Source organism: Mya arenaria, chromosome 7, assembly GCF_026914265.1.
Source record: "Mya arenaria isolate MELC-2E11 chromosome 7, ASM2691426v1".
Lineage (NCBI taxonomy): Eukaryota > Metazoa > Mollusca > Bivalvia > Myida > Myidae > Mya > Mya arenaria.
The window spans coordinates 35,786,057-35,812,632 of record NC_069128.1 but is presented as its reverse complement, the minus strand read 5'-3'; the positions used below and the strand labels follow the sequence as shown (position 1 = coordinate 35,812,632).

The following is a 26,576-nucleotide window of genomic DNA, read 5'->3' as shown; positions in this document are numbered from 1 at the left end:
TTAAAAACCCTAAACTAAAATTATTGTTTCATGACCATGTTTAATGGCCATTCAACACAAGTGTCCTCGTTGTTCTTTTTAATTACTATCAAAAAAGTTCATTTAATTAATTTTATGTTTTTCTTTTCCTCATTTATTAAAATAAAACATAAAACATTTTGAATTTATTTGATGCCTTGATTAGCAAAACTAAACTCAAGTGTCATTTTATGACCATTCGTACAGATCATCTTAGGCTTTTCTTGTGGGCAAAATTTAAACATGCTATGGAAAATGAAGTGATTGAAATTCATTCAAAACCTTGCAGAAATACAAGAGTTGACAGCATGACCTGATTTTTCAGTCTACATGACCCATACTTGTACTTGATACAAGGCTTCAATACAGCAACCTGGTTCAGATTAAGTTTGAAAAAGATTGGGCAGCAAAATTACTCTTTAGAAAATATTTTCTTAAATAAAACATTGGCCTGATTGTTCAGAACTTTGTTAATGTTACAAATGTTGTTAATGTCAGCATTGTGAACGTTTAAAGGTGAAATATATTCTCTTTTGTGCTGTTATACTTAATTAAAATAAGAAAAGCTGAATTTGCTCATTATTTGTGACAAGTACTGCAGATCACATGTGTGTCCGTGATTTTTTGTTAGTATTAAAGATTTGAAAATTAACATTCCATTTAACAACGTTGTTAACTATAATTATGTTGTAATTAACCGGCCCATTGTGACCTTTATTAACTAAAGATGACCTAAAACTGAACTTGACCTAAATTCCAGAAACACATTCTGTCTTTGTGTCATGAATATTGGGTTGAAATTGTGGCTACTAGAGTGTTAACAAGCAATTTTTGATGACAACCAATGAAGCAGTGGGTGACAATGACCTATGAACAACTTTTGCTCACATGAGCTTTAAATTGAATTATATTTAAGGGCACATAACTCAAAAAATAAGAGCTGTAATGAATTCCCCATGACAAAGTTAAGGCTGAAAAGAACCAACTGTACTGTATATAAGCGCTAGCCACATTCCATAATGATAAACCTGTAAGTGTGACCTTGACCTTTGAAGTAAGGACATGGGTCTTGCACTGAACATGTTGCTGTCATGTACTGAATATATGTGCCAAGTAATTTTAAAATCACCATCATGACAAAGTTACAGCCTGGACACAACCAACTTATATTCTATGTGCATATATATGAAGCATTCTATAATGATTAAACATCATATGTGACCTTTATCTTTGAGGTAGGATCGTGGGTCTTGCACGTAACACATCCTCTTTGTATACCAAACACATGTTGTTGTTTTTTTTTAAATACTTCTGAGCATGACAAAGTAACAGACGGTAAACTATACTGGATGTTTTATAAGCAGCATTTCATAATGATAAACCTGTTAGTGCAACCTTGACCTTTTAGGTAGGGATGTGGGTCATTCACTCGACAAATCACCTCCTTTGGAGGCATAAAAAGCTAGGAAGAATATCTAATATTGATCACCTGTAAATCGCTCTTTCAAAGGCCCATGTCTTCTAGTAAGTTTTAGTCAAGCGTTCATTTGTATTTAAATCAACATTTTCTTACCTCATCAGACTGGTTGTACATAATACAGTTGATGGCTGCCCTGCTGGAGTCTTTGATGATTCGAACCAGTCCATCTTGCCGACTCCAAGTTAATATGGCTGCCCAAGTCACATCAGTTTTGGTTTCTGATACCACTACTGTCAATATACATGTAAACTATGTAAACTGTATACTGGTGCTGACCAAGTGATCTTTAAAAATAATTACTGGAAAGAACTAATGTGTTTGTATCACAAGACGGGTGATTGTTGCATATACATGTACTTATGAAAATGTACAATGACAAAAGAGCCAGGCAAATACTGAAGATACCTTTGTTAATAGCAAAATTACAATCCCAAATTAAACAATTATTCATTAATGATAATTATAAAACAATTTCCAATCTCATTTAAATCAATCGTGACATTCGCTTCATTTCACAACGCTGTGCACCTCGCTTTACATCGTGAAGAAATCTGGGAATCTGTTTAAATGAGATTGAAAAGTTTCTAATTCATGGTAATTATAACATTAAATGAAGATAACCATTTGAAATTTATAATTACCTCCATTCTTATCCTGGCTCTGCTGAACGAGGAGACAACTCTGAGGGCTGATCCCAAATACAACATCCCCGGGGGTCCCAGGCAGGGCAATTAGACTCCCAACGGGGGAATCATATATTTGATCCCAGGTCGATACAGGTTCAGGACAGTCCGGAGAGCCCAGGTAGGTGCCCCACTTTAGCCCTGCCACCTGGAATGAGCCACACAATGTCTAAGGGGGTCAAAGGTATTAGTATTGACAGAGGAAATATTTCTGTTTGTTTTTCAGATATTGACAGGAAACTGTGGGAATGATTGGATGGACAGAGTATTGGATATAACTAAATGCCACCCTTTGGGCATGAAACTCACAGGTGCTGTAATACTAATGGTTTAATGAGTTTAGTTATGAGTAAAGTGTGACACAAGCTTTGATTGAATAAGGGAAATTCTATACTCTTCTAGCTTATAAGTGGTTTGAGGGAGGTTTACCAGTCCATTGGATAATGCAACCATGTGCTTATATTTATTTTCAAAATAAAATCCTATTATTGGTCAACTTAATGTTTGATTGACAACTGGCGACTGGTTAGTAATCTGCTAGAATAATATTAAGTCTACAAAACTAATTCATTAACAAGCCCAATTAAAACTGTACCACATACCTGGACAGTTTTCATCTTGAAGCCCTCCTTTTGCCTCTCAAGTCTGTTCAAGTCGACCTTTGGTCTGGGGTGTGGCAGTTTAAACAGCTGTTTGGGCGTCTGTCCGTATGTTCGAACCATAGTCTGTATGGCCTTACGGTCCAGTGTGTTTTTAACACTGCTCACGTCCAGGCCAAAGTAGGTCTAAAATATCGACAAGTAATGATCTGACATTTACCTGCTCAAAATTTGTAGGCCAAATAATCATAATTTTTTTAAGTTAATTTTCTAAAATATTATATAACATCAAGCTAAAGTGAGTGGTGAGTGTTCTATAAGGGTGTCAACCTTTCAGCTGTGAGTTCGATATCAGCCTATATGTAGTTTTAATCACATTTGAGCAAAATATTAAAAAGTAAACACTATGCTCAACCAATTATCGATCCTAACATAGTATTCATTACACATCTATCTTATTGTGCACTTATCATCCAACCAAATTTCGTAACTCCAACTTACTGCCGGATGGAAGACGTTCACAGCCCTGACAGCTGCATCTCCAGTCTGCTTGTACCCAAGCACAAGGTCGATCCAGCCACAGATGTGCTCCATGACGTGCTCCGACTCCAGGGCTTGTCGGTGTATAAGGGTGAATAGTCGGGCGTTGTTTCCGCACCACGGGGGCAGTACCACATTGTTCACTGCTTCCCCATTCTGACGACTCCCAAAGTCAAACTCTGTATTGAAAACCAAACACTTTAGTGTTTCAGTATTATGTAAACCACAACATTCAGAAACCTGTCTGAATATGGAACTATGGCGATAACTATCTTCACATTAAGGCAAACACATTATTACAATACCTCAACTTTCCTTTCTTCAGTAAAAAACAACAAATTAATAATTATTTAAGCATGATTACCTTCCGAGTTTATAAGGAATTCATGAAAGAAGAAGAATTCAGGTATCAACTCCTTGACGTCGGTGTTGGATTCAGCGCTGGATAGACGCCATGATGTGTGCATGTTATGAAATGTGCGATCCGGAATGTCAAAACTCTGGTCTGAAAGGGCAGGAGCAAAATTTACACATATATCAAGTATTGCAGCAAGAAAAATCTCTGTCAGGGAAGTTTGTCTTCTCACTGTTTTAGCAGACATGAACATCTCTGTCAGGGAAGTTTGTCTTCTCACTGTTTTAGCAGACATGAACATCTCTGTCAGGGAAGTTTGTCTTCTAACTATTTTAGCAGACATGAACATCTCTGTCAGGGAAGTTTGTCTTCTCACTGTTTTAGCAGACATGAACATCTCTGTCAGGGGAAGTTTGTCTTCTCACTGTTTTAGCAGACATGAACATCTCTGTCAGGGAAGTTTGTCTTCTCACTGTTTTAGCAGACATGAACATCTCTGTCAGGGGAAGTTTGTCTTCTCACTGTTTTAGCAGCAAGAAAAATCTCTGTCAGGGAAGTTTGTCTTCTCACTGTTTAAGCAGACATGAACATCTCTGTCAGGGGAAGTTTGTCTTCTCACTGTTTTAGCAGACATGAACATCTCTGTCAGGGAAGTTTGTCTTCTCACTGTTTTAGCAGACATGAACATCTCTGTCAGGGGAAGTTTGTCTTCTCACTGTTTTAGCAGCAAGAAAAATCTCTGTCAGGGAAGTTTGTCTTCTCACTGTTTTAGCAGACATGAACATCTCTGTCAGGGGAAGTTTGTCTTCTCACTGTTTTAGCAGCAAGAAATCTCTGTCAGGGAAGTTTGTCTTCTCACTGTTTTAGCAGACATGAACATCTCTGTCAGGGGAAGTTTGTCTTCTCACTGTTTTAGCAGACATGAACATCTCTGTCAGGGAAGTTTGTCTTCTCACTGTTTTAGCAGACATGAACATCTCTGTCAGGGGAAGTTTGTCTTCTCACTGTTGTAGCAGACATGGACATCTCTGTCAGGGGAAGTTTGTCTTCTCACTGTTTTAGCAGACATGAACATCTCTGTTTGTTTTAATTATGCAGACAAAAAGGAGGACAAGATTTATTTAGTGAAAGAAGCACAGCTGAAACAAATTAATTTTAAGTTAAGAGAAGAACATTGATGAATTGAAAAGTAATAAGTAGAACTGTCAAGAATTTATATCTAATGATCCTCAGAATTATAAGGTTAAGCACATTAATAAACCTACTATTGGCACCTTAGAATTATTAGTTAAATCATGTTTATAAATACCCTGGAATCCGAGAAACATTTTGGTGAATGGTGGCAGCCTGACAAGGAAATGAAGCACGCTGCCGCTGTTGGAGTAATGGCTGCCGTAGTGGTATGGGGCCACACGCAGACCTGTCATTCCCTCCTGACCAAAACGATCAAACTCTCCTTTCAAGATCTGGAAAAATAGGTTTATCATTAATATTTAAAACCATCTTAAACACATTATTTTCTATGACTGAATATTAGTTGTGGTATCATTTTCCAATGATTTGTTTTTCAGTAAATTTCAATTTGGGATTTAAAGTGTTTTTTCAGTGTAAGGAATAATGTAAGATTATTTATATCATACTTACGCTGGATTACTTAATTCCATTAGTATTGATACATAGTCTTGAGTTTTTAGCTTAGCTTTGTTATATTAATTTCTAAGAGCTCCACTTTAAAGAAAGATGATAACTAATATAACCACTCTCTAGTCAGCTTCCTGGGCCAAATCCAGGACTGGTGTACATTTTAAGAGGCCATAATAAGGAGGGCTCAAACCCACTATATCATTGGTGAGAGGCATACACCTACACCACTAGACCACTGTCACCACTTTGTGAGTTTCGACCACATTTCATACTACTCTTGATAAACACTCTGCAATAAACATGTTTTTATTTTACCCTACCTCATAATTCATCTTGAACTTCTGTTCGTTCTTGGGATCTTGTACAGAGACAGGCTTGGAAAGGTCCCTGTACACGGAAATGTCCCTCAGATCTATACTTGGACTCGTGTAATCCTTCAAAATAAACGGCATTATGGGATACTGCATGAGATCATTGAAGGATCGTCCAGCAAGCTTGTTCAACTCAGTAAGATACTCAAAGTTTGTGCTGGATCGATTTTCCCAGCTGTCCAAGGCATCCATAATGTTCATGGGGCTGCGTCTGTTTGGTAGCTCCAGCATAAGAAGACGCTGGAACAATTCATCCCTCTCCTGAAAAATATTAACATAGAATTGTTACATAGGTCAAACTTCTCCAATGCATTTTAAAGTCTGTATTTGTAAGCACAAATTGATGCCTGTATTTAAGAGCACAATTAAAAGCCAGTTTCTGTAAGAATACTTAATTTTATGCTTATGTAAGAACATTTTAATACCTGTATCTATTTGCTTAAATAATAAGAAATAATGCTTGAATTTGTAAGCAAACTTTATGGTATGTATCTGTATGCTTTTAAGTTCACTTTGTAGAACATTAACTGTGCTAGAGATATAACAACCGTAACCTACTTGACTGATAAGTCAGAAGGTAGGGTTTCCCATTGTGAAGATGGTTTCAATGCCAATAAGGCAATCTCTTTAAGCATGTACCATTACTTGTATTACTGAGTCTGACAGAATATTGCATTATACATACTCTGCTTGACCGAAGAGCGAGCAGGCATGTCTTCCCATTGGTGAGGAAAATCTCAATGCCAGTGTCTGTGAGCTCGTACCAGCGCTTCTGGACTTCCAGGATGTCCTCAAATGGCCAAGTCATGGACAACTGGTCCTTGTTACCTAGCAACACCTGAGGAAAATAGTAAAAAAGAAGGATGACTAAAGATTCCATTTGAATGAATTAACATGGAATTGAAGCTGTTATCTCAACAGTGTTAGTCAATCGATGGTAGTTGTGATAACCTAAGTCCACTGAAAGCATTGTATGTATCTCCAAATGCCAAGTCAATTTTTTGTTGCTCAAGGCTTAATACTCTAGTTATATTTTAGCTAGAATAATGACCCTCAATATCCAAACTGACAATATAAACTTGCATGCCAAGTTTCTTATTAATATTTTCAACAGTTTTTGAAAGATTTTGAGGACAACAACCAGGGGTTGTATTCATAAAGCATCATAGTGAAAATGTTCAACTTTCCATTTTTTCTAAGTTGAATTTAATGAAAACTAACAATATTTATTAACCCAAAATATGAAAATAGCAAGAAATAATTATCCAAATTATGAAGTCATATGAATAAATATGTTGAAAGATAGAGGCTAATCAAAATATTTGTTACTAAATTTTATAAAAATTGAAATTGTTCATTAAGAAGTTTTTTTAATAAAGCCCTAGGGTTATGATAATACCTCATCTTTAGCAACTTCAGACAATTTGGAAACTGATGCATATTTTGCAACTTACTAAAACCATTTTTTATCAATGAACAAAACTACTAACCTGTGTGTAGTTAGCGTCTGAGATGGCCTCATCTGCCACAAAGAACACGCTGTCCTCCCCAATAAGGAGTTCCCCCTTGCTCTCCCCTACCGGAGACACTGCTCTACAGGTGGACGTGAACCTGGAAAACATCTCATTGTTGTTAAGAATTTGTTTTAATTATTATTATGCTTAGCCTGGGGAAGGTCCTTTATAGCACCTGTTGGGAGTGCCCATCATTTTCTAGTACAGGTCACCATGATCTTGACCTTTGACCCCAAAATCAACTACTGACCATGACCAATGCAAATACCAAGTTTGCAGCATGGAAAGAGTGATCAAATTATTGATTGAAAAAAGAATTGAGACCTGGGCGCTGAGGCAGGCCAATGACATACCCATGTGTCTTCAAGGCTCCGTAAGATGGCCTAAAGCCATTCATTAAACCTTCTACTGACAGACATCGTGAAAGACTTCTAGCTTTTAATTTAACCATAATGGGACTTGTCAAACCCCTGTATTGCCACACCCATACCTGATTTTCTTGTTCCTGTGTATTTGGTAGATGAGTGCTGCTGAGTCGGACACCTGGTGGTCATCTTCAAACAGGTATATCAGGGGAGGGTCCACAGTCTCAGAGGCTAAAGAGAAATGACGGCTTTATAGCAAAATGTCTGTGAATGAACGATGTTTTGAAAGTTTATCCTTTATGATAGGTACATACTTCATTTTCCTCTAAATGAAACCAAAATAGAACTGATATTTATAACAGGTATTACTTTTTATGTTAAAGGGACTTAACATCAGATGGTCCCTAAATCGGCAAATACAGTCAAACCTGGTTGAACGGTCACCTGCTTTAAATGGCCACCTGCCTTAACGGGCCACTCCAAATTCCCCCCGTACGTTTTTACTATATAATGTACGTGTATTAAGCGGCCAATTGTCTAACGCGGCCACGGCCACTAATTTTTGTCCCCATGAAGCCATATAAACACTAATTAGCGGCCACTAATCCCTTGTCACTGACACTTCTGCTATAAATTTTTCCAATACACAGCTTTATTTGCCCATAGAATTTTACGGAAAAGAACGACGGCCTCGGGTATCTCCGTCATCCAATGAAAATGAATATTGTATCACACGATTGCCATGCGTGTTTACTCATCGAGAAATCATATTTATTTCACGTTGGCGAATGTTTTGATCAGAATTGACACAATTAATGACACAATTAATAAGATAATTAAATAATTACGAAGTTAATTATTAAATACCTACAAAAACACCCGTTATTATGAATTCACAGCTTGCATTGTCATTCGAAGGCGTGAAACTAGTTACGATTTTTATTCACTTCAATATTATTTTTCGAAGGGCACGGATTTAAATTACTATGAACGGATATTTACACAATGCAATTGATATTTTTTTAACTTTGATTATGGCTGAAAATAAGACTAATCGAATGTGTTTGACTCTAAAAAAACGTGTCAAGTGTATAAAGTTATAAGAAAACGGCCGTAGTGCAAGAAGTGTTGCCAAGGATTTTAACTGTGGAAGGACTCAAATAAATTTCTTACTTTTCTTAATTGTGGAGGAATATGAAAGCAATAGAAATCCAAACGCAAAAAGACAGAGGAAAATGAGGAACTGAATTAACTAAAATGTGTATGTACATGTAGTTGTGTAAATATGTAGACTGATATGTGGTGTGTTTTGTTTATGCTATGCATCAACATTTATCTAATGTACGGACTTCTTTAAAAAGTGAACTCAAAAATGTGAATGTACATGTAGTTGTGTAAATGTGTAGACTGATATGTGGTGTGTTTTGTTTATGCCTTGTATCAACATTTATCTAATGTATTTCATTTATAAATTTAAAATAAAGTTATTTTATCTATACAAATGTATTTGTTTTCAACCTTCTTCAATAATATTGATACAGAGGTTACTGATTGTGGTGTGAGGTGGTGGTTAAGAAACATACTCCATCTCTGAATAAAGCTAAAGAGGCGGAAATGTCAAACCCGGATTAAGTGGCCACCTGTCTTAAGCAGCCACTTTGATCATTTCCCAAGGGTGGCCACTTAATACAGGTTTGACTGTATAGTTTTTTCTCAAAAAATGCCTAAAATTGTCAATAAGACCTTAGTAGTATGAGGCCCATTATATATCACTTAACATGATTAAAAGAATATTTTGTCATTGTCTTAGCTGTAATTATATGTATAAAAAAGTGAATAATGGTTTCCCAGTTTATAGTGTGATGTGTACAAATACACATACCAATGCTTTTTTTTAAATATTAGTAAGTAAGATTCAATGCAATGTACACAACGATATCAATTTTATGTATGCTTCGAAATTTTTATTTTTTTCTTGCAATTGTATGATCTGATGTCAAGTTCCCTTTAAGCCTACCTAATTTATATTGGAACTGTTTCTTGATGAATTTCGGAAGAATGCCAAGATGTCCCCTCTGGAGCCTCTTTCTGACCCTGCAGGGGCCCTCAGTTGGGTCAAGCTGCCAGGACTTGGGGTAAGACTTCGCATCATACCACAGAGCCCTAGAAGAAATATTCATTGTTATCATTATTATGCCCAAGTTTATCATCTCTAAAGTAGTTATCACATTGTCAGATCACCATGATGGTTATCATTTTTATAAGTAGCATTGCAATAATCAGCACAATTATGAAGTAGCAACAACAGCTGCATCATTATCAGCAGCACCACCATATCAATAATCATAATAATTCCCATCATTACATCATCCCCCACCCACCCGCAATACATCTCTCTAAATTACCTTTCATGTGTGAGGTTCTGTACAATCTCCTGCCACTGTTTCTTCACCTGGATGCTGGCTGTCTTGTTCTGTTTGATGTGGGTTATGAACCCGTTCCGCAGGCTTGTCTGTAACTGAGTCACTGTCTGGGTCATCTCCATGGCACCGTCTCTTAGGTGACTCGCAAGGTCATCAAACTTTTTGTATATCCTAGATAATTGGTATTAAATATCAAGTTTATGAAAAATACATGTATAAATTTCCAGGTCCTTGTTTTAATTAGACATCATAGACATAAACTTTACGGCGTTTAAGAGTGCTCAGGTACACCAGTAAAGTTAGGGTCAGATTCTATGCAATAAATGTCCTTTTGATATTTTAATTGAAATGCAGCTCTGTCAATAACAATCTTAAGCCTCATGATCTTTCTTAAAACAGGGCCCGTACTTATAGATGTTCTTCTGTTATTCCATTTCTTCAGTCTCTTATTTTTCACATTAAACCATTGTATTATTGAATGTATACAGGTTTTACTCAATGTTATAATTTCAATGGTGATTTGATTTGGCTAGATATTCTTCATACTAATTTGTGTTGTCAAGAACCAACTCCATGTTAGTGTGGATTTATTTTTCTATAATAAAGGGCTCTGTGGCATCAAAGATTGCTTGATATAACAGTTTTAGGAATTAGCACAATTCAGCAAGCCACGGCTTGGGTGAATATGGTCTTGTGGTGTAGGTGTCCACCTCTCACCCAAGAGGTTATGGTTCAATCCCACCAGGGTTATCTTCTCATGACCTCTCCAAAATGACACCAGTACTGATCACTGCCCAGGAAAAGGGCTCGATGTGTGATTCTATAAGATGTAGGCTTTTGTCACAATCAAGCAAAAGAAATAATTATAAACCAAAGTGTCATATTCAGCTGTATGATCTTCAACTCACCTTTTCTCGAGTGCCATTTTCTTTCTCTCAGTCCAGGTTTTTCTCTGGTTTTCCAGTCTCTCCTCTATTTGCCTCTTCCTCTGCAATGGCAATGTCATAGTTTATCTAATACACCTCTACAACAGCAGTGGTGGTTAAATGTAGAGATGGAAGTGGTGGTGATGATGATGACAATAACGATGATGCTGTGAAAGTGGTGGTGGATATATTAAAAAAAGGTATGGTTGTGGGGATAGTGGCAAAGGTGATGGTGACAAAGAGATGATGTTGCTGCTGCTGCTGCTGCTGCTGCTGCTGATGATGATGACGTTGAGAAGTATTGTATAGTGTTAAATCTGTATAGTGAAAAAATATTTGAATCCATTGTACAGTTACAAATTATCATTCAGACGCTGCTTTAAGACAAGTCCAAGGGGACATTAAAAATGGGTAGTTTGTTGATTGGACACTGTATTTTCAGCAAGTTCTACCTTAAAAAGGAAACATAACTCTATTATAGACTTGCAGTTTGTTATAAAATCTGAACAAGACCTGGATTTTAAGGTGTTTTCAATGTGTACCAAAAATATTTAAAATAAAATCAAATCTGTCTCTCCTTTCATGAGTTGTCATCCGGACAAATCCAACAAACTGACAAACCAAATGACTGACAAGCTCCCTCCTACATGTATATACTCCCCTCCCACACACACACACCTTTGTTTTGTGAGATATAACAAACATATTTTTCACCTCCTGTATTCTTTCTCTTTCCACAGATGTGAGTTCAGCCCTTGGAGAGATGACCTCACACCTGGCACTGGTCAGATGGTTGATAAGGCGTGAGCCATCCTCGATCTGCTGGCTGGACAGGTTGGCTCGGCAGTTACGGATCAGGTCATGGATGTGGTACCCTAGGTCATTACCCTAAGAAAATGTAGAATACACATTGAGGATTTATTTGAAAAATAAAGAAGAGTGATTTTTTAATTTTTTGAAATGAATAAATCTTACATATAATAATCACATTTCGAGTCCTTGTAATTTTGAAGTAATTCATATCAAAAGGCACTTTAAACCTGCCATAGTATGTTTGTAAGCATCTAAGCATTTAACATTTCTTCAAGTTAAATGACTGAATCAAAACCATGAAAAATAAACCTCAAAAGCTCAACGCATATTTCTAAAACGAAAGTTTTTTTGTTTTATTTAGACATAATTTATATTCATATATTACTAAGCATTTGCAACAACTGTGTTGTATAATGATGTTTGATTTTCTCAAAAAATAACGGTAAACACACTGTCTGGCCTCTCTCAAAAGTTAACAAACATGTTTGGCCTTTCAAAAGTAGACAAACATGCCTCACCCTATCAAAAGTAAACAAACATGTCTGACCCCTCACAAAAATTCACAAACATGTCTTGCCCCTCGCAAAAGATAACAAACATGTTTGGCCTCTTAAAAGTTAAGAAACATGTTTTGCCCCTCTCCAAAGTTAACAAACATGTCTGGCCCTCACAAAAAGTAACACACATGTCTGGCCCATCTTAAAAGTTAACAAACTTGCATGCTCATCTCAAAAGTTAACAATCTTGCCTGCCCCTCTCAAAAATTAACAAACATGTCTGACTATTCTCGAAAGATAACAAACATCTCAAAAGTTAACAAGCAAGTCTGGCCAACATTGAACAAGCATGTCAGACTCCTTTCATAAGTTAACAAACATAGCAGGCACCACTTAAAAGTTAACAACCATGTCTGGTCCCTCTAAAAAATTAACAAACATGTCAGGCCCCTTTAAGTTAATAAACTTATCAGGCCACTCCCAAAGTAATCAATCATATCTGGCCCCTACCAGATCCTGGTACTGGATGATGAGGTTGAGTATTTCCATGCCTCGTTGCTCCCCGGTCAGGAAGGACAGGGTAAACACACGCTGGTCTAGCCCCACACGGTTGGACAGCATCAGACTTACCAGTCTTCCCAGCTGGATAGTGACAATAGTTACATAATAATTAAAAAAATAAGTAAAAATATTTTTGGTAAGTGTTCAGATGTTATCTTTAACAAAATGGCTGATAAAAGCCACAAATATGCAAGAAAATGAACTATTTTTTATACAACAACACTTAATAACTTAAATCATAGACATAACGTATATGCATATAATGATTAAAAGTTTAGTACTGTGCATGAATAAAACTACAATTCAGGTTTTATTAGTGTTTTAAAACAACGATTGTACTATTGATAATCAGTTACTTGAGTGGAACCGATTATCAATAGTAAAATTGGAACCGATTCCCAACACTAGCCCCATTACCTGAACTCTGAGTACATCCTTGGCTCCCCACATGATTAAGTTCTTGGCTTTCTTCCCACCAAAACTCTTCTCCTGTAAAATATTAAGGTACGCTGCAATCTTCATATTTTTTTCAACTCTGAGGTAATAACTCTTGGTACAAATATAAAATATGCTTGTTAACCTGTGTACCAAGTTTCATGACTTCAGAATAATTTAACAGTAAGTCTATGGCAAAGCTAAATAGGCAAAGTTAATTTTAAATCACAACCACTCTGCTGCCACAACAAGCAACCACTTTAAGGCTTTGATAATTTCTAAACTATCTTAATTGAAGGACAGATCAGCTGAAAATGACAACTAATATTTTCCCAGAAACTGATAGTAGCTGTGTTACACCTTGAATGAATTAAGCAGCTACCAAACCTGTGTATGAGTGGTCTTTAGAGCCCTGTATGTAAATGATGTAAATGACTGCTTGCCTATTGTTTGAAAAACAGGCATAACTCAACAACTGTTTAAGTCTTATCTGTTTAACATGTTTGTTTTGTCCCTGGAAACATTGGTACCAAGGTTCACTTAAATATCTTGATCCATTTTCGAGTTATGGCAAAGGTCACAGTGTTTGAACTACGATGACACCTACAAAACCGAAGCTATAGCAGTTATATAATATGCGACTATTTTCTTGGAAAAACAGATGAGACTAAACATCCGGACTCAAACGACCAAAAATCAAGGGTGCTAGTGTTCTTGTGGTATAGGTCATTGCATCACAATCAACAACTTGTGAGTTTGAACCCCACCAGGCGGCCTCATGGTTATCAGTACTGTATTCGACTAAGAAAACAGACTCAAGCACTATTGTATAAGCTATAATCTTTCTTCACAATCAAGCTTAAAGTAATTAAAATAATCAAAGGGCAATAACTCTAAAATACCATTCACAAAAGTTACAATAGTAATGTTTTTTTTGCACAGCACTTATCAACACAGTCAATAGGTTTATAAACTTTGAAGTCAATATCTAAAAAAACATGTGGAGTAATAGAGAAAAATATACTTGTCCCTATGTCAACCAATGGATGATTAGAAGAGACAAGATGATTCCTATATAGTACATACCACTAAGTGATGTGGGAATAATCAGTATAAACTCAGCATTGACAAACCTGTGTCAGTGTTGCCTCCAGTGCCCTGTAGGTGAAGGTTATCAGTCTCCTCATGAAGTTCCACTCGGCACTCTCCGCGGGTGACATAGGCTCCAGTAGATGGATAATGTGGCGCATCTCTTTCACCTTCCGTTCTGTGGAGGAAATTTTGCGAGCTATAAACACAAGAGGGCCTATAGGGCCTTGGATGGCAAACCTGATATATTGAACTCTGTCCATGGCATTTGGTAAAGATTTTATGGTCATTATTTTTATTTCAGATATTGGTGAAGAACTGAAGGTACTCGAGTGGGAACAAGATTAAGTATGTCATTTTTTATAAATGAAGAAATGTTGGAGCTTTAAGAGTACTGGAAACAAAGTTAAAAATGACTTTGTGGTTGGATGAGCTAAACAATTGTACTCTTTTGTAATCCTGCAAGTTTTAATCAAGTGTGTAACTGACAATACATAGTCTGAATGTTCAAGATACAGATATGGGTAAGCATGAAATTCATTTTAGCTAAATATCACTGTATTTTCAAATAAATAATTTAGTCAGGCGCTTTTAAAAGATGTAAATACATACACAATTTTTAATAACTTTTGATGTTGTGTCGTAAAATTAGTTGAGTCTGAAATTGAGATTGTATTTTTGTGATATTGGACCAGACCTATATCTTTAGAAAAAGTTAAAATAGATAAACCAAATGTGGTCATATCAGACATAACCCTGACTTTTTAAGTATATATATATATATATTTTATTTTTTCAAAATTACTGTTCAACTTAGTCATGCCAGCACAATCATTGATCAATAATACATGTAATATCATAAAATAAGTCACTAGCATGAACAAATATTTTATACATTTGACAATTGTGCAACCTGAGTGTTATCACTTTAGACGTGATGTCTTAAATGAATGATAGTGTTGAATATGTACACTAAGCCACTTGTGAAATAATATAGCTTTTGGTGCTCACTTGGTGAAATATATTACGATCTTACACTGAAACAATAGTAATCCTCTGTATAGCATCATTAACAACACTCACCAGTATACACTGCCGTTTCCACAGTGAGAGCTATTATCCTCTTCAGTCTCTCTATCAGCTCATTCTGATTCAGCGGTTTCAGCTCATGCTTCTTCCTCTTTATATGACTAAACATGGTTTGTAGAAGGGAACTACTTTTTGGCGACTTTCCGAGGCTCATCTCCAGGGACAATGTTCTTCCATATCCATGTTTCCGTACAGGTACGTTCACTTTGTGTACACTCCCAGAGTGTAGAGAGTCCTGGGAACTATCGCTTTCCGCCCCAGATCCACTAGTGCCCAAGTTCTCCATCCCAAATGGGGCATCTGTTTTAACATAGTAACCACTGGAACGCTTTCTAAACGGGAATTTCCCAAAACTGCCGCTAACGGAGAAGTTGTGTGGAGATGAGGTAAGTGTGCGATGGGGTGGAACAATGGGTCGTGAACCTGGCGAGTGCGAAATGTTGGGATATGTGTTAGATATAGAAAAACAGTGATACGTGGCTTAAGCGGCAAATGCACGTCATTTTTAAGGCAACTGAATAGGTTGAAATTTGATTTCCATGATCTAACTTCTGTTAATCATTATCAAATTATGAGGTTTGCAGGTGGTCTAAAAAGCAGACTAAAGAGCAGAAAGTTTTACAAAATCTTAATGTTTAGTGCATTTTATATTTGTTTAAGATACAAGTTATAGATGAGCATATCAAAATTATAATTCTTGACAAAGACATAATAATACAAAAAATTAAAACTTGTTTTTACATAACATACAGTCAAAAACCATTGGCTCGATATAGCTTGGCTTGATTTCCTTGTTGGCTAAAACTGGATATAAAGGATCAATTTTGTTTTACTCTGTGTAAACATTCCCACTAGGCTCGATATTCGTAGGGCTCGAAGTGATAAGACAGGTCCCTAGGATATCAAGCCTACAGGTTCGACTGTACTCACTTTAAACTATTGCAGGTATAACAAGAGCTGTCACAGAGACAGCGCACTCGACTATTCCGCCGCTTTTCAATGTAAGGATTGAAAAGTTTTGGCAAAACATGCATGGATCACAGTTAGATTAGATTTCAATGCAATACATGGTGTGCTGAGATATTAACATAAATGTGGTTCCATGCAAAATTTTAACGAAAATTTCTAAGTCTAATAATAAAGGGCCATTATTTGCAAAATACAGTTATCTAACTTGGTTATTCAATTAAGTTGGGTGGTTGAATACCATTGTATAAAGTCTCAACGCAATACATCAAATAGTTGCTGAGATATTATCCTATGTGTGCTAACATGCAAGACCTTAACCAAAATTTCTTAGTCGCGTAATAAAGGGGCAAAAATTATATATTATAAAAGATAGTTATCTTACTTGATTAAATAAGAAGGTTAAATAGATGGGAGCCTGTGTGTAAAGTTTCAATGCAATTATACATGATGTATTCGCTGAGGTATTGACTAAAAAGTGGTTACATGCAAAACCTTAACCAGAATTTCTATGTCAAATAAAAAAGGGGCCATTATTTTAATTTAATGCAAACTGGAGTTATCTTACTTGGTTATCTAAGTAGATTGGATGGTTGAGTACCATTGTATAAAGTCTCAATGCAATCCATCAAGTAATTGCTGAGATATTAACGCCCACACCAGGGTGAGTAGTATAGCTCTCCTTATTCTTTGAAAAGTCGAGCTAAAAACCTATATGAGATCATTCATACAAGGGAAACTACAGGGACAAGGGCAGTAGTCAAATCTTCAAAGATAACACCTTGTTTAGAGGCACACTGGGCTTGAGCCCAAGAGACACTGAATGAGAGAAACACAACATACAAACAACACAGACACCACACTCCAAGTTCTCGGAACTTCTGACTGGTAAATTCCGTCTTGGAACCAACATTTAAACAAAAGCTCACTGGGGGTTGAACTTATTGTGTACAGAATCTCACACTTGTCCCAACGTCCCCCAGCCCCTGATATACTGCTATTATGTACTAAGAGTAACCCCCCCCCCATATACTGCTATTATGAACTATGAGTACCCCCCCCCCCCCATATACTGCTATTATGAACTATGAGTACCACAAAAAACACTGATATACTACATTTATACCATAGTTTGTGCTTATACTGGAGGTAAGCCTAGGGGCGCTGGTCGACTTGGTGAAGATACTGAACGTCTGTGAGGCCTCCTCACTGGCACGCTCCACTAGCTCCAGAATGGCGACCAGTATCACATACTGGACATGCCGGACCATGCGAGTGCCTCTTGATTCTACACCTGGGGGCAGGGTGAAGAATGTAAATCATCATATTGACTTCATAGTAGTAATACAGTTTCAACATATTAAATAAGCACACCTAGCGAGCCGAGATTTACTATAATATTAATAGCAAAGTGGAACACACTTATTTCAATCATATGTCTATCTATACATATTTTGTTTAAGCACCTTGTACTTTATGTTTTTCTGTGGTTTATTAAAAAGGAACATAGGATTATATCCTGATAAACTCATAACTTGAAAAAATGAGTTTATCAAACTTTAATTTTACTGTTTCACTTATTTTAGCCTGTTTCACTATAAAGTAACAATGTAATTGCCCTCAGTGCTGGGATAAAAATAAATGATAACATCATTTCCTGTATTTGGCTTATATTTCCAACATCAAATTGCTGATTTTGATTAATATAAGCATGAAATAAAAAAAAGTTTTTTCAGTATAAGATTGCATTTTTTTCCACCTAATGAACAGTGAAAATATATAATTATATAATTTTTGGTGCTGACACATCATGGAATATATAGCTATCATACACTGGAACAAACAATTATCCTCCATATGACAAATGAAGTCAGAGTAAATCATGTTTTCCAGTGCTAAACCTCACTCTTGTCTCAACATTTATAAACAAATGCAAATCTAAACTATTTATATACCTCAAGCTATAGCCAAGACAAAATCTTGACAAGAACAAATGAGCTAATAAACCATCCAAGTAAATCTTACCATTTAACAAAGCTTCAGTGTTTTCAATGTCTTGGAGGAGATATATGATGTCTTCAAACTGGCGATAGTGCTCATCCCCACTTGCACTAAAAACAACAGTATCAAAGCAATATTAATGTAGAGAATACATACAGAATGGGATCAAAATATGCGTTCAATGATTCAAAATGGGGCTTAAATAAATATGCAAGGGTATGTCTATTAAGCTATGGGTGTTGGCCAATGTGAAAGTATCAGTCTGGTAAGGATGTTGGGCATTGGCTTAATGTTACCCTGGTAAGAGCTAGCTACCTTCATGTTTAATGTGTAACAGTGTACAGCAGACAGTTTGTCTTTACAGTGGTGAGGCGGGTAATCGAACCCTGGACCCTTTGGTAAACAGTATTTTACCACTAAACCATGGATCCTCCTTCCATAGCCTGTTCCAGACTGTACAGCACTGTCTCACAGGACCCACAATTAGTCCCTCCGTGAAGACAGTTCATCTTTTTTCAGTGTTGAGGTGGAGAATTTAACCTGGGGCCCCTTGGTTGACAGTGTCTTATCACAATACCATAGATCCACAACAGGAAAATTTACTCTTTCTTATTGTCTTAAATAACTATGGGCAAATTGAGATGTTTTCATACCTGAACTCCCTTAATGCTAGAATCCTAAAGAATATCTGCAGGTCTTCAAAGAGAATGTCACTCTCATCTGCACCCTCTACATCTGTACACCTGCAAACAACAGTGGGGTTTAAAAATAGGGAAACAAACATTTTGTGTGTTAACAAATGAACAGTATAAAATTGTACCTGTGACATTATATTACCTTATCATTGAAATACCAATTAAAAGATAATAATATCTTAATCATATAAAAAAATTCCTAATAATTTCATTCATTACATTGACAGTTTAAGCAAATACAATATTTTGAAGTTTTATAGAGCAGGGCCAGTATTCAAGTAGTCAAAGATCTATCCTTATCCTTAGACATGCCTTATTTATTCCATTTAGCCTATTGGTCAGCTAAATATACAGGCCAATCAAAACACTCAAATTCTAAGCTTAAATTTAAGTTCAATTTAAGTTGATTATTTACTACGGCCCCAGAACCTGTTTTACTTTAACACTTGAACAAGAGACATAATTTTACAATAATTGAACCCAGAGTTGTGGGTCATGCTGTGCATGTGCATAAATATTTTCTCTGGCAAAATATGTACCAAGTTTCATTTTAATATTTTAGAACTATGGTTATAGAGTTATGGCCAGGGTTTTCATGATGACAATGACCCCAAGGGTTTAATGATACCAGTTTTTTTTCATTGAAGTGCAGACCAGTTAAGAATCAATGATTTTTTCTCCATACCTGGATCCAGATTTTAGTAACTTGACAAGCATTGAACACAGCACTTCTATGAGGCCTTGTTCCATCATCACCAAGGCAACAACCTCTGACCTCTCGAACAGAGCACAGCAGCACTGTAGGGAGTTGTGGCAGAGGGCAAGGTCACCTGTGCTGTTGCCTAGCAATGCAAGGACCAGTGGGATGGCAGCTTGCTGAACTCTGCTAAGGTCATCAAGGGTTTCTTCTGGATGAAGTCTGGATATAAAATGTTTGTTTTTTCAGGATTACAAAATTCACTGCCAAACAAGAGTGCCTTGGAGTAAACACAAATATTTGTCTGTCGTTTTCCAGTCGCAAAAAGGGCATAATGTAATAATTATAAAGATTTGAGTTATGAGCCTAGCTTTACAAGCAATATGTGTAAAAAAGTTTCATTTAAATATCTTGAATGTTTAATGACCATGGTTAAAGTATTTCTTAAACAAGAGGCCCAAAAGCGCCTATGCTCTACTGGCATGGCTTTTGTGGTCATATCAATCCAGAGCATGTATGTATGGGTAAAAGGCAACAGACATATAGTTTATGTTTTGTGTTTGGGTTACCTGAAAACGTAGCACGTTCAACATCTGAGCCCAGAAAGTATTGTAAGCAGATTAGTTGCATGAACTACTTTAATATGTGCCAAGTAAAAGTCATCTGACAAAAAAAAAATGCTTTCAAAACTGTACTCATAGTAAAATTTTCTGTAGTTTTAAAAGTTAAAAAAAGTTGGTCAAAAGGTCAAAGTCAAGGGCATCCTAGGACAACATTGATCAATTTGAACAAACATTCACAATCAATTGTGCTGAGATGGATGCACAAACACACAATTTTTTTTTCAAACCTTTCCAGATTTATGTTTACCAAACCTGTGAATCCTGGGTGTGGCCAGTAATGACACCAGGTGCATAACTTAAACATTCACAACCAATTTTGTTAAGATGAATGTGCAAACTACAGAACTTAAAGCTAAAAAATGGCGTTTGGGCTTTCAACAAGAACAAGGCAGAGTAATTCACAAAATCAACTGCAGAAGCAAAAAGCAAATTGTCTCTCAAAATCCTAGACTTGCAAATTGTCTCCCTTAACTCTAGACTTGAATTAACATATACATGTAAACTTCGCTAAAAATAGAGTTCGCTCATGCAGACCTGGCTAAAAATAGAAAGCATTTCTTTAAAACTTTCATGGCCCATAATCTAGGCATTCATGGGCGGATCTTGCTGGTTTTCGAAAGGAACCAAGCTCTAATGGATATCTAGATACTGTACAAGTTTCATCGAGATATAACCAAAACTGAAGACTGTATCGTGTTCACAACCAATTGTTTACACAATAGCATTTTTTTATACTATCAAGGGCCATAATCTAGGCATGCATGGGCGGATCTGGCTGGTTTTCGAAAGGAACTTAGCTCTAATAGATATCTAGATACTGTACAAATCTCATCGAGATACAATCAAAACTGAAGACTGTATCGTGTTCACAAGCAATTGTTTACAGACGCACGACCGCACGGACGCACGGATGCACATACTATGTACACATTACCATCGCATAAGCTCTTCTGGCCTTTGGCCAGTAGAGCTAATAAAAACAATAAAAGATAAGCGTAAAATAGTTCATTTAGAAGCTACCGTATATTTAATAATAACTTTTGCCACGAGATTTCATGTATTTGCATAGCTTGGAAATTCCCATTTCCCAATGAACATTTCAAGATACCTCAAAAAGTTCCATTAAGATCTTACTTATTATGACATCTATTGACAAATTCAAGGAGAACTCCCAAGAAAGGCATAGGACAATAATTAAATACAATGCCTATCAAAATGATGAAACTTAAAAAAGATGAAGGCCTCTTCATTTTTTTCTTCTTTCGTACACATTTTGGGATATTCAAATACTTCTGCTATATGAAATAGCTTTATCAAAATACTTCAAATTAAATGTCCTTAATTGCCTTGTGTTGTTAATTATTTGTATTATCTAAAACAATACACATAAAAAATACTTAACAAAACAAGATGAAACTTTGCAAGTGTGAACAAGGCAAGCCTCTGTATTGATCTAGATCATCGAATAATCGATCACGGTAAACGAATGCGTGTTTTAGATGGTGTTCGGGATTTGTGTCCTGTTCGGAATTGTACCATCAACCAGTATGATGATTTAAACCCTTCCTAATTAGTTTGAGGTATAATCATTCCAACAATAGTTAATGAAATTAAAACTTATTCTTAAATAAGATTACAATAATTATCTTAACTGATGCAAGGGAAATGATTTAAAATAAATTCATGCTTCTAATCAGTTATCAATTAATATAAAATACTGCCTGAGTTAAAGTAGAACAAAGGGGATGCTTTTAATGGCACACATTGTGACTTTAGAAGTTAGATATTGCAATAGCAATTAAATGTAAAATAACTTTCTGACAAATTAAAAGATATCAACTTGGACACAAAAAGTCATTTAAGTGGCTGCCAAGTTGTTTCTCCGTGCTTTTTTTCTCTCACTAGAACAACCTGTGCTTGGGACAGTGGGCTACTATGAACATGGACACTGGAGACGTTAAAATGTTACTGCCCGATTCCTTGTATATATATTGAATGCTTGTTTTATTCCTAACTAGCACTAGCCTGTGCTTGGGACAAGGAGCCACTATCAACATGGACAATAGAAGACACTGTAAAGTGGCCGCCTGGTTCCTGGTACATAATATCAGTGCTAGTTTATCTCTCAACTAGCACTAGCCTGTGCTTGGGACAAGGAGCTACTATCAACATTGATATTGGAAGACATTAAAAAGTGGCTGTCTAATTCATGGTACATACGAAGTGCAAGTTTATCTCCAACTAGCACTAACCTGCTTGCACTAGCTTGGGACAAGAAGCTACCGGTAGTATCAACATGGACACTGGAAGACATTAAAAAGTGGCTGCCTAATTCCTGGTACATACTAAGTGCTTCTTTTATCTCTCAACTAGCACTAGCCTGTAACTGGGACAAGGATTTCTATCAACATGGACATGGAAATACTTAATAGTAATTTTGTGCTGGTATTTTATCGTCAGTTCAAACATTTATTAAACTTTGGTTTTCTAAGGCTTTCAAAAAATGTGTGCCCTGAGGAGCAAACTTTAAATCTCATATTTCTGTAAGTATAAAAAGGGGAGTTATGGGCCTTGCTCGTCATGTGCTGATTGTCACTGGCCTTATATGTACAAAGCTTAATTCAATTCTTTTGAATGTTTTTTTGAGTAATGACTAAGGGTAAAGTGTCTGCATACCACCGCCCACAGTGACACCAAGGCACCGCCCACAGTGACACCAAGGCACCGCCCACAGTGACACCAAGGCACCGCCCACAGTGACACCAAGGCACCGCCCACAGTGACACCAAGGCAATGAAGATTTTATGTCTTCGAAAAACAGACAAGCTCATAAAATTAGAAATTCTAAACATTGTGGGTATTTTAGTTATTGTTAGTATTGTAGTGCTTTTTAAAAGCAGCTAAGCAGACAACAAACTGCCTCTACATACCCATCATCAATGTTGAATATCCTGTGAAGAACAACAGACATGGCCGCCTCCAGCTGTGCAGTGTGTGTGGGGTACTGGTACATCTGGGCGGACAGAAGATGGAAACCCTCATGCTTCATAAAAGACTCCTGCTCTGCAGGGGAACAGCGGTGCAAATAGGCTGCTATCACCTGTAGGTTATTGAATAATGAATATTGATATGAAAAACTACAGAAACAAGCAGAGTAGTCGAAAGTTTAAACATAAACCCTGTTTAATGGCACAGGGTCAATGCCAAAGACATAGAACTACCGAAACAATCACAAACCAGAAACATGGAACAACAGCACAAAACTCCACAAACAACACAGCACATATCTAATTTAAAGAACTAGGGGTGTTCACCAAGTCATATAGATTTTCATAGTGCTATATTTCCCTTGTTTTACTTTAAAACAAAAGTCTATATTATCAAAAGTGTAAACCATACATGTTTTTTGGTGCTATTTCCCTTGTTTTACTTAAAACAAATGTCTACATTTTAACTTGTTTAACATCAAAACAAAATTCTACATTTTTACAAGTGTTTCAACTGACTTACAAATTCAGAACTAATTGTGAATGTAAATGAATGATGCACTGTAGAAGAAACTTTCCTTCAAACATTTTCTTGCATAAAACACAGGTTATATGCTGACCTGTATGACAGATTGCCTGATTTCCGCCGAGCTGTTCTGGGCAAGGACAATGAAGACTGGGCCATTGATGAGAGACCTGTGGAAGGTTTTCTCTACCAGAACATCAGGCATAATCTGAATGAGGCTGCCCAAGTGACGTAACAACTCTAGGAAAAATTATTCACATTGAAAATTCAGTAAATCATAAAACAAATATATATTTTTTAAATGAACATCAATAGGGGATAAATGCTTTACTGTTTTATGTATATCCACTGTAACCACATTTGGAAGTAGTAACATTTGTTTTTATAAAATGTCCATACAGACAAAAAATATGGCATGGCTTTTATGCCATTAGTAACACTTTTATGAAGTGATGTTAGTATTTTCAATATCAGTGATTATCCCACCTGCATGGGTCCACGGCCTTTCTGATTCTATTTTTTTTCATTAGGAAATCTAATTCTGGCTTGATAAGTACAATTAAAGAAAGCTTAAAAAAATAGGCAAAAAATATAAAATAATGTGATGAAATTTGTTTCTTCAAGAGTTATTCCATACCAAAATGGTATGGGGTCCAAGTTTTTGATAAAACAAATTTGAAAAAACAAATATATTATTTAGAATTATTAAGTATTAAGAATTTTATTTTCACTCATGAGATTTTTTTTGATGTTTTAGCATGGAAATGGTGCAAACCTTTGGCCCAAAATTGGTAAAAAAGAAACAACAACAATAAATATTTATGCATGGTGCATAACAAGCAATTTGTATAAATATGCTCCATGCTCATATATTCTAAACTACTTACCAACACAGAGAGCTATGAGGCCCTCCTCCTGTCTGACAATCTCTGTATTCTCTTCATCAAAGTTTAGGGACAGGTTGTCCCTAGAGGCTGTATCTTCAGAGTATCCTGATTCTTCTGGGCTGTCATCACCCTGGTCTGCCAGGGCCTCATTCACATCTGGTTTGCATAAAAACCATACCCTAACATTTACCCAACACACATTTGGCAACAAATTTCATAATAATAGTGTTATATGCTATGGTAGAACTAAAAAGTAAGTACACATCTAAAAAGCAAAGTTCTTAATAATATTCGAATACCAACCAAAAATGTTTTATAAAACATTGTTTCATTGACTAAAGAGCTTACCCTCCTCTCCATCGTCATCGCCCTCCTCCAGAACTATGGAGACATTATTTTCATCCTCACCAGACTCATTCCTTTTATAGAGGCTTTCAAAATTCTCCGGAATCAACGGAGACAGTTTGAGGCTCTCTGCCGATGCAACATTATGTATTTCCAGTTTATCAGTTTCGAGCTTTAGCTTTTTACTGTCTAATCTAAGTTTTTCACTATCTAGCTTAGTATTTTCACTGTCTTCTTCTTCAGTATCATCTTTCTCTATATCAGGATCAACTGTTAATGCAGCATTGTTTGTTTTGTCTTGGTCAAATGTCTGCTGGATATTTTCAGCTTTAATAATACTGGTTTTATTTTCGGTAGCACCTAATTTGTCCATTTCCAAAACAGCTACACTGCTGTTGTCATTTTGAGTTTCCTTTTCATCACCTTGATCAGCCTTATCAGATCCTTCAGTAGTTTCTTTGCCTGGTTTGCTATCTTTCATTTGTATTCCTGAAGTCAGTGGGTCCATTATAGATGTAGAATCAGACTTCTTTGGGTTTTTAATTTTGGGAGATGCAGCTCTGTAAGATATTTCAAGATCTGGATACCTCAGGCCACTGCCCTGAACCTCTTGTATAAAGTTGTCCGACAAGTTTTTCTTGATTACTTGTTCTTTCTGCATCTCTGTAAAGGGATTTTGCGATGAAAAGCACACAGATGCCATGGGTGTCTAAGAAACTAATGCCCAATTCTTTATTTAAATAGTAAGAACTAATAAAGTGAAATGCTTTGTTTGAAAGATGTTGTATTAAAAAAAAAGCATTTTTTTTTTTTTTTTTGACAATGAAAATTATTAGCATGATATAATTAGTGTCAGATATAGCCTACCATTATCACCAGAAGCCAAAGAAATTTTCACAGGAGAACTAAAAGCCCCAGGGCTACCCTGAAATGGCCCAAAACTACCAGGGCCCATCCTCAACTTTGTCAGCGGTGATACGGCCTGTGCCCAGGGCAAGCACATGTAAAAGGCGGATCTTGAATGGCTGATATAGGTGTTAGCTGCTGGATGAACAAGCAACAGAAAGTGGCAGATCTCCTGAATGAGATGGAAATCGGGAGGGGAGCCAGAGAGGTTTTGCACGATGGTGATCACACTCTGGCTCACTGCGATTGGCAGGGCTGGGAAACCCTCCTGGATCCTCTCCTGTTGATAGCAAGATGATATATGTGTTAGATAAATGCATTAAATATACAAGTTGAGATTCAGATTTGATATACACAGAAAATAAACTCAATAAGATCAATAAACATCCCTTTAGTATATATTTCAAAGTAATTTCTTATTAAAACAATAGAAACTACCACTTTAGCCCAGTTGCCTATTTTTACCCAAGATAAGCTTTAAAGCACATTAGGATCAAAGCCAATCAAATAAATAAAACAATGATAATTTCAGGGTCAAGCC

The 26,576-nt window shown here is 36.4% G+C and overlaps 1 protein-coding gene across 2 annotated transcripts in view; it reads right to left on the bottom strand.

The window, feature by feature from the left end:
- The window catches only part of LOC128240691 (lysosomal-trafficking regulator-like), a 74,834-nt gene that overhangs the window by 13,431 nt on the left and 34,827 nt on the right, over nucleotides 1-26,576 (bottom strand). The window contains exons 22-48 of one of the 2 annotated variants that reach the window (XM_052957418.1): nucleotides 25,997-26,315; nucleotides 25,133-25,792; nucleotides 24,785-24,940; nucleotides 23,992-24,137; nucleotides 23,315-23,484; nucleotides 19,750-19,983; nucleotides 19,023-19,112; nucleotides 18,394-18,479; nucleotides 17,495-17,662; nucleotides 15,397-15,825; nucleotides 14,358-14,491; nucleotides 13,207-13,278; nucleotides 12,739-12,870; nucleotides 11,633-11,806; nucleotides 10,901-10,980; nucleotides 9,975-10,163; nucleotides 9,587-9,732; nucleotides 7,695-7,800; nucleotides 7,181-7,301; nucleotides 6,376-6,528; nucleotides 5,640-5,951; nucleotides 4,985-5,141; nucleotides 3,685-3,825; nucleotides 3,282-3,499; nucleotides 2,784-2,966; nucleotides 2,140-2,329; nucleotides 1,592-1,725 (exon numbers count right to left, since the gene is read on the bottom strand). In XM_052957418.1, the coding sequence (XP_052813378.1) occupies nucleotides 1,592-1,725; nucleotides 2,140-2,329; nucleotides 2,784-2,966; nucleotides 3,282-3,499; nucleotides 3,685-3,825; nucleotides 4,985-5,141; nucleotides 5,640-5,951; nucleotides 6,376-6,528; nucleotides 7,181-7,301; nucleotides 7,695-7,800; nucleotides 9,587-9,732; nucleotides 9,975-10,163; nucleotides 10,901-10,980; nucleotides 11,633-11,806; nucleotides 12,739-12,870; nucleotides 13,207-13,278; nucleotides 14,358-14,491; nucleotides 15,397-15,825; nucleotides 17,495-17,662; nucleotides 18,394-18,479; nucleotides 19,023-19,112; nucleotides 19,750-19,983; nucleotides 23,315-23,484; nucleotides 23,992-24,137; nucleotides 24,785-24,940; nucleotides 25,133-25,792; nucleotides 25,997-26,315 (5,100 nt within the window). Of the gene's footprint in view, nucleotides 1-1,591; nucleotides 1,729-2,139; nucleotides 2,330-2,783; nucleotides 2,967-3,281; nucleotides 3,500-3,684; nucleotides 3,826-4,984; nucleotides 5,142-5,639; nucleotides 5,952-6,375; nucleotides 6,529-7,180; nucleotides 7,302-7,694; nucleotides 7,801-9,586; nucleotides 9,733-9,974; nucleotides 10,164-10,900; nucleotides 10,981-11,632; nucleotides 11,807-12,738; nucleotides 12,871-13,206; nucleotides 13,279-14,357; nucleotides 14,492-15,396; nucleotides 15,826-17,494; nucleotides 17,663-18,393; nucleotides 18,480-19,022; nucleotides 19,113-19,749; nucleotides 19,984-23,314; nucleotides 23,485-23,991; nucleotides 24,138-24,784; nucleotides 24,941-25,132; nucleotides 25,793-25,996; nucleotides 26,316-26,576 lie in introns of both variants that reach the window. The other variant, XM_052957417.1, reaches the window with a different exon arrangement.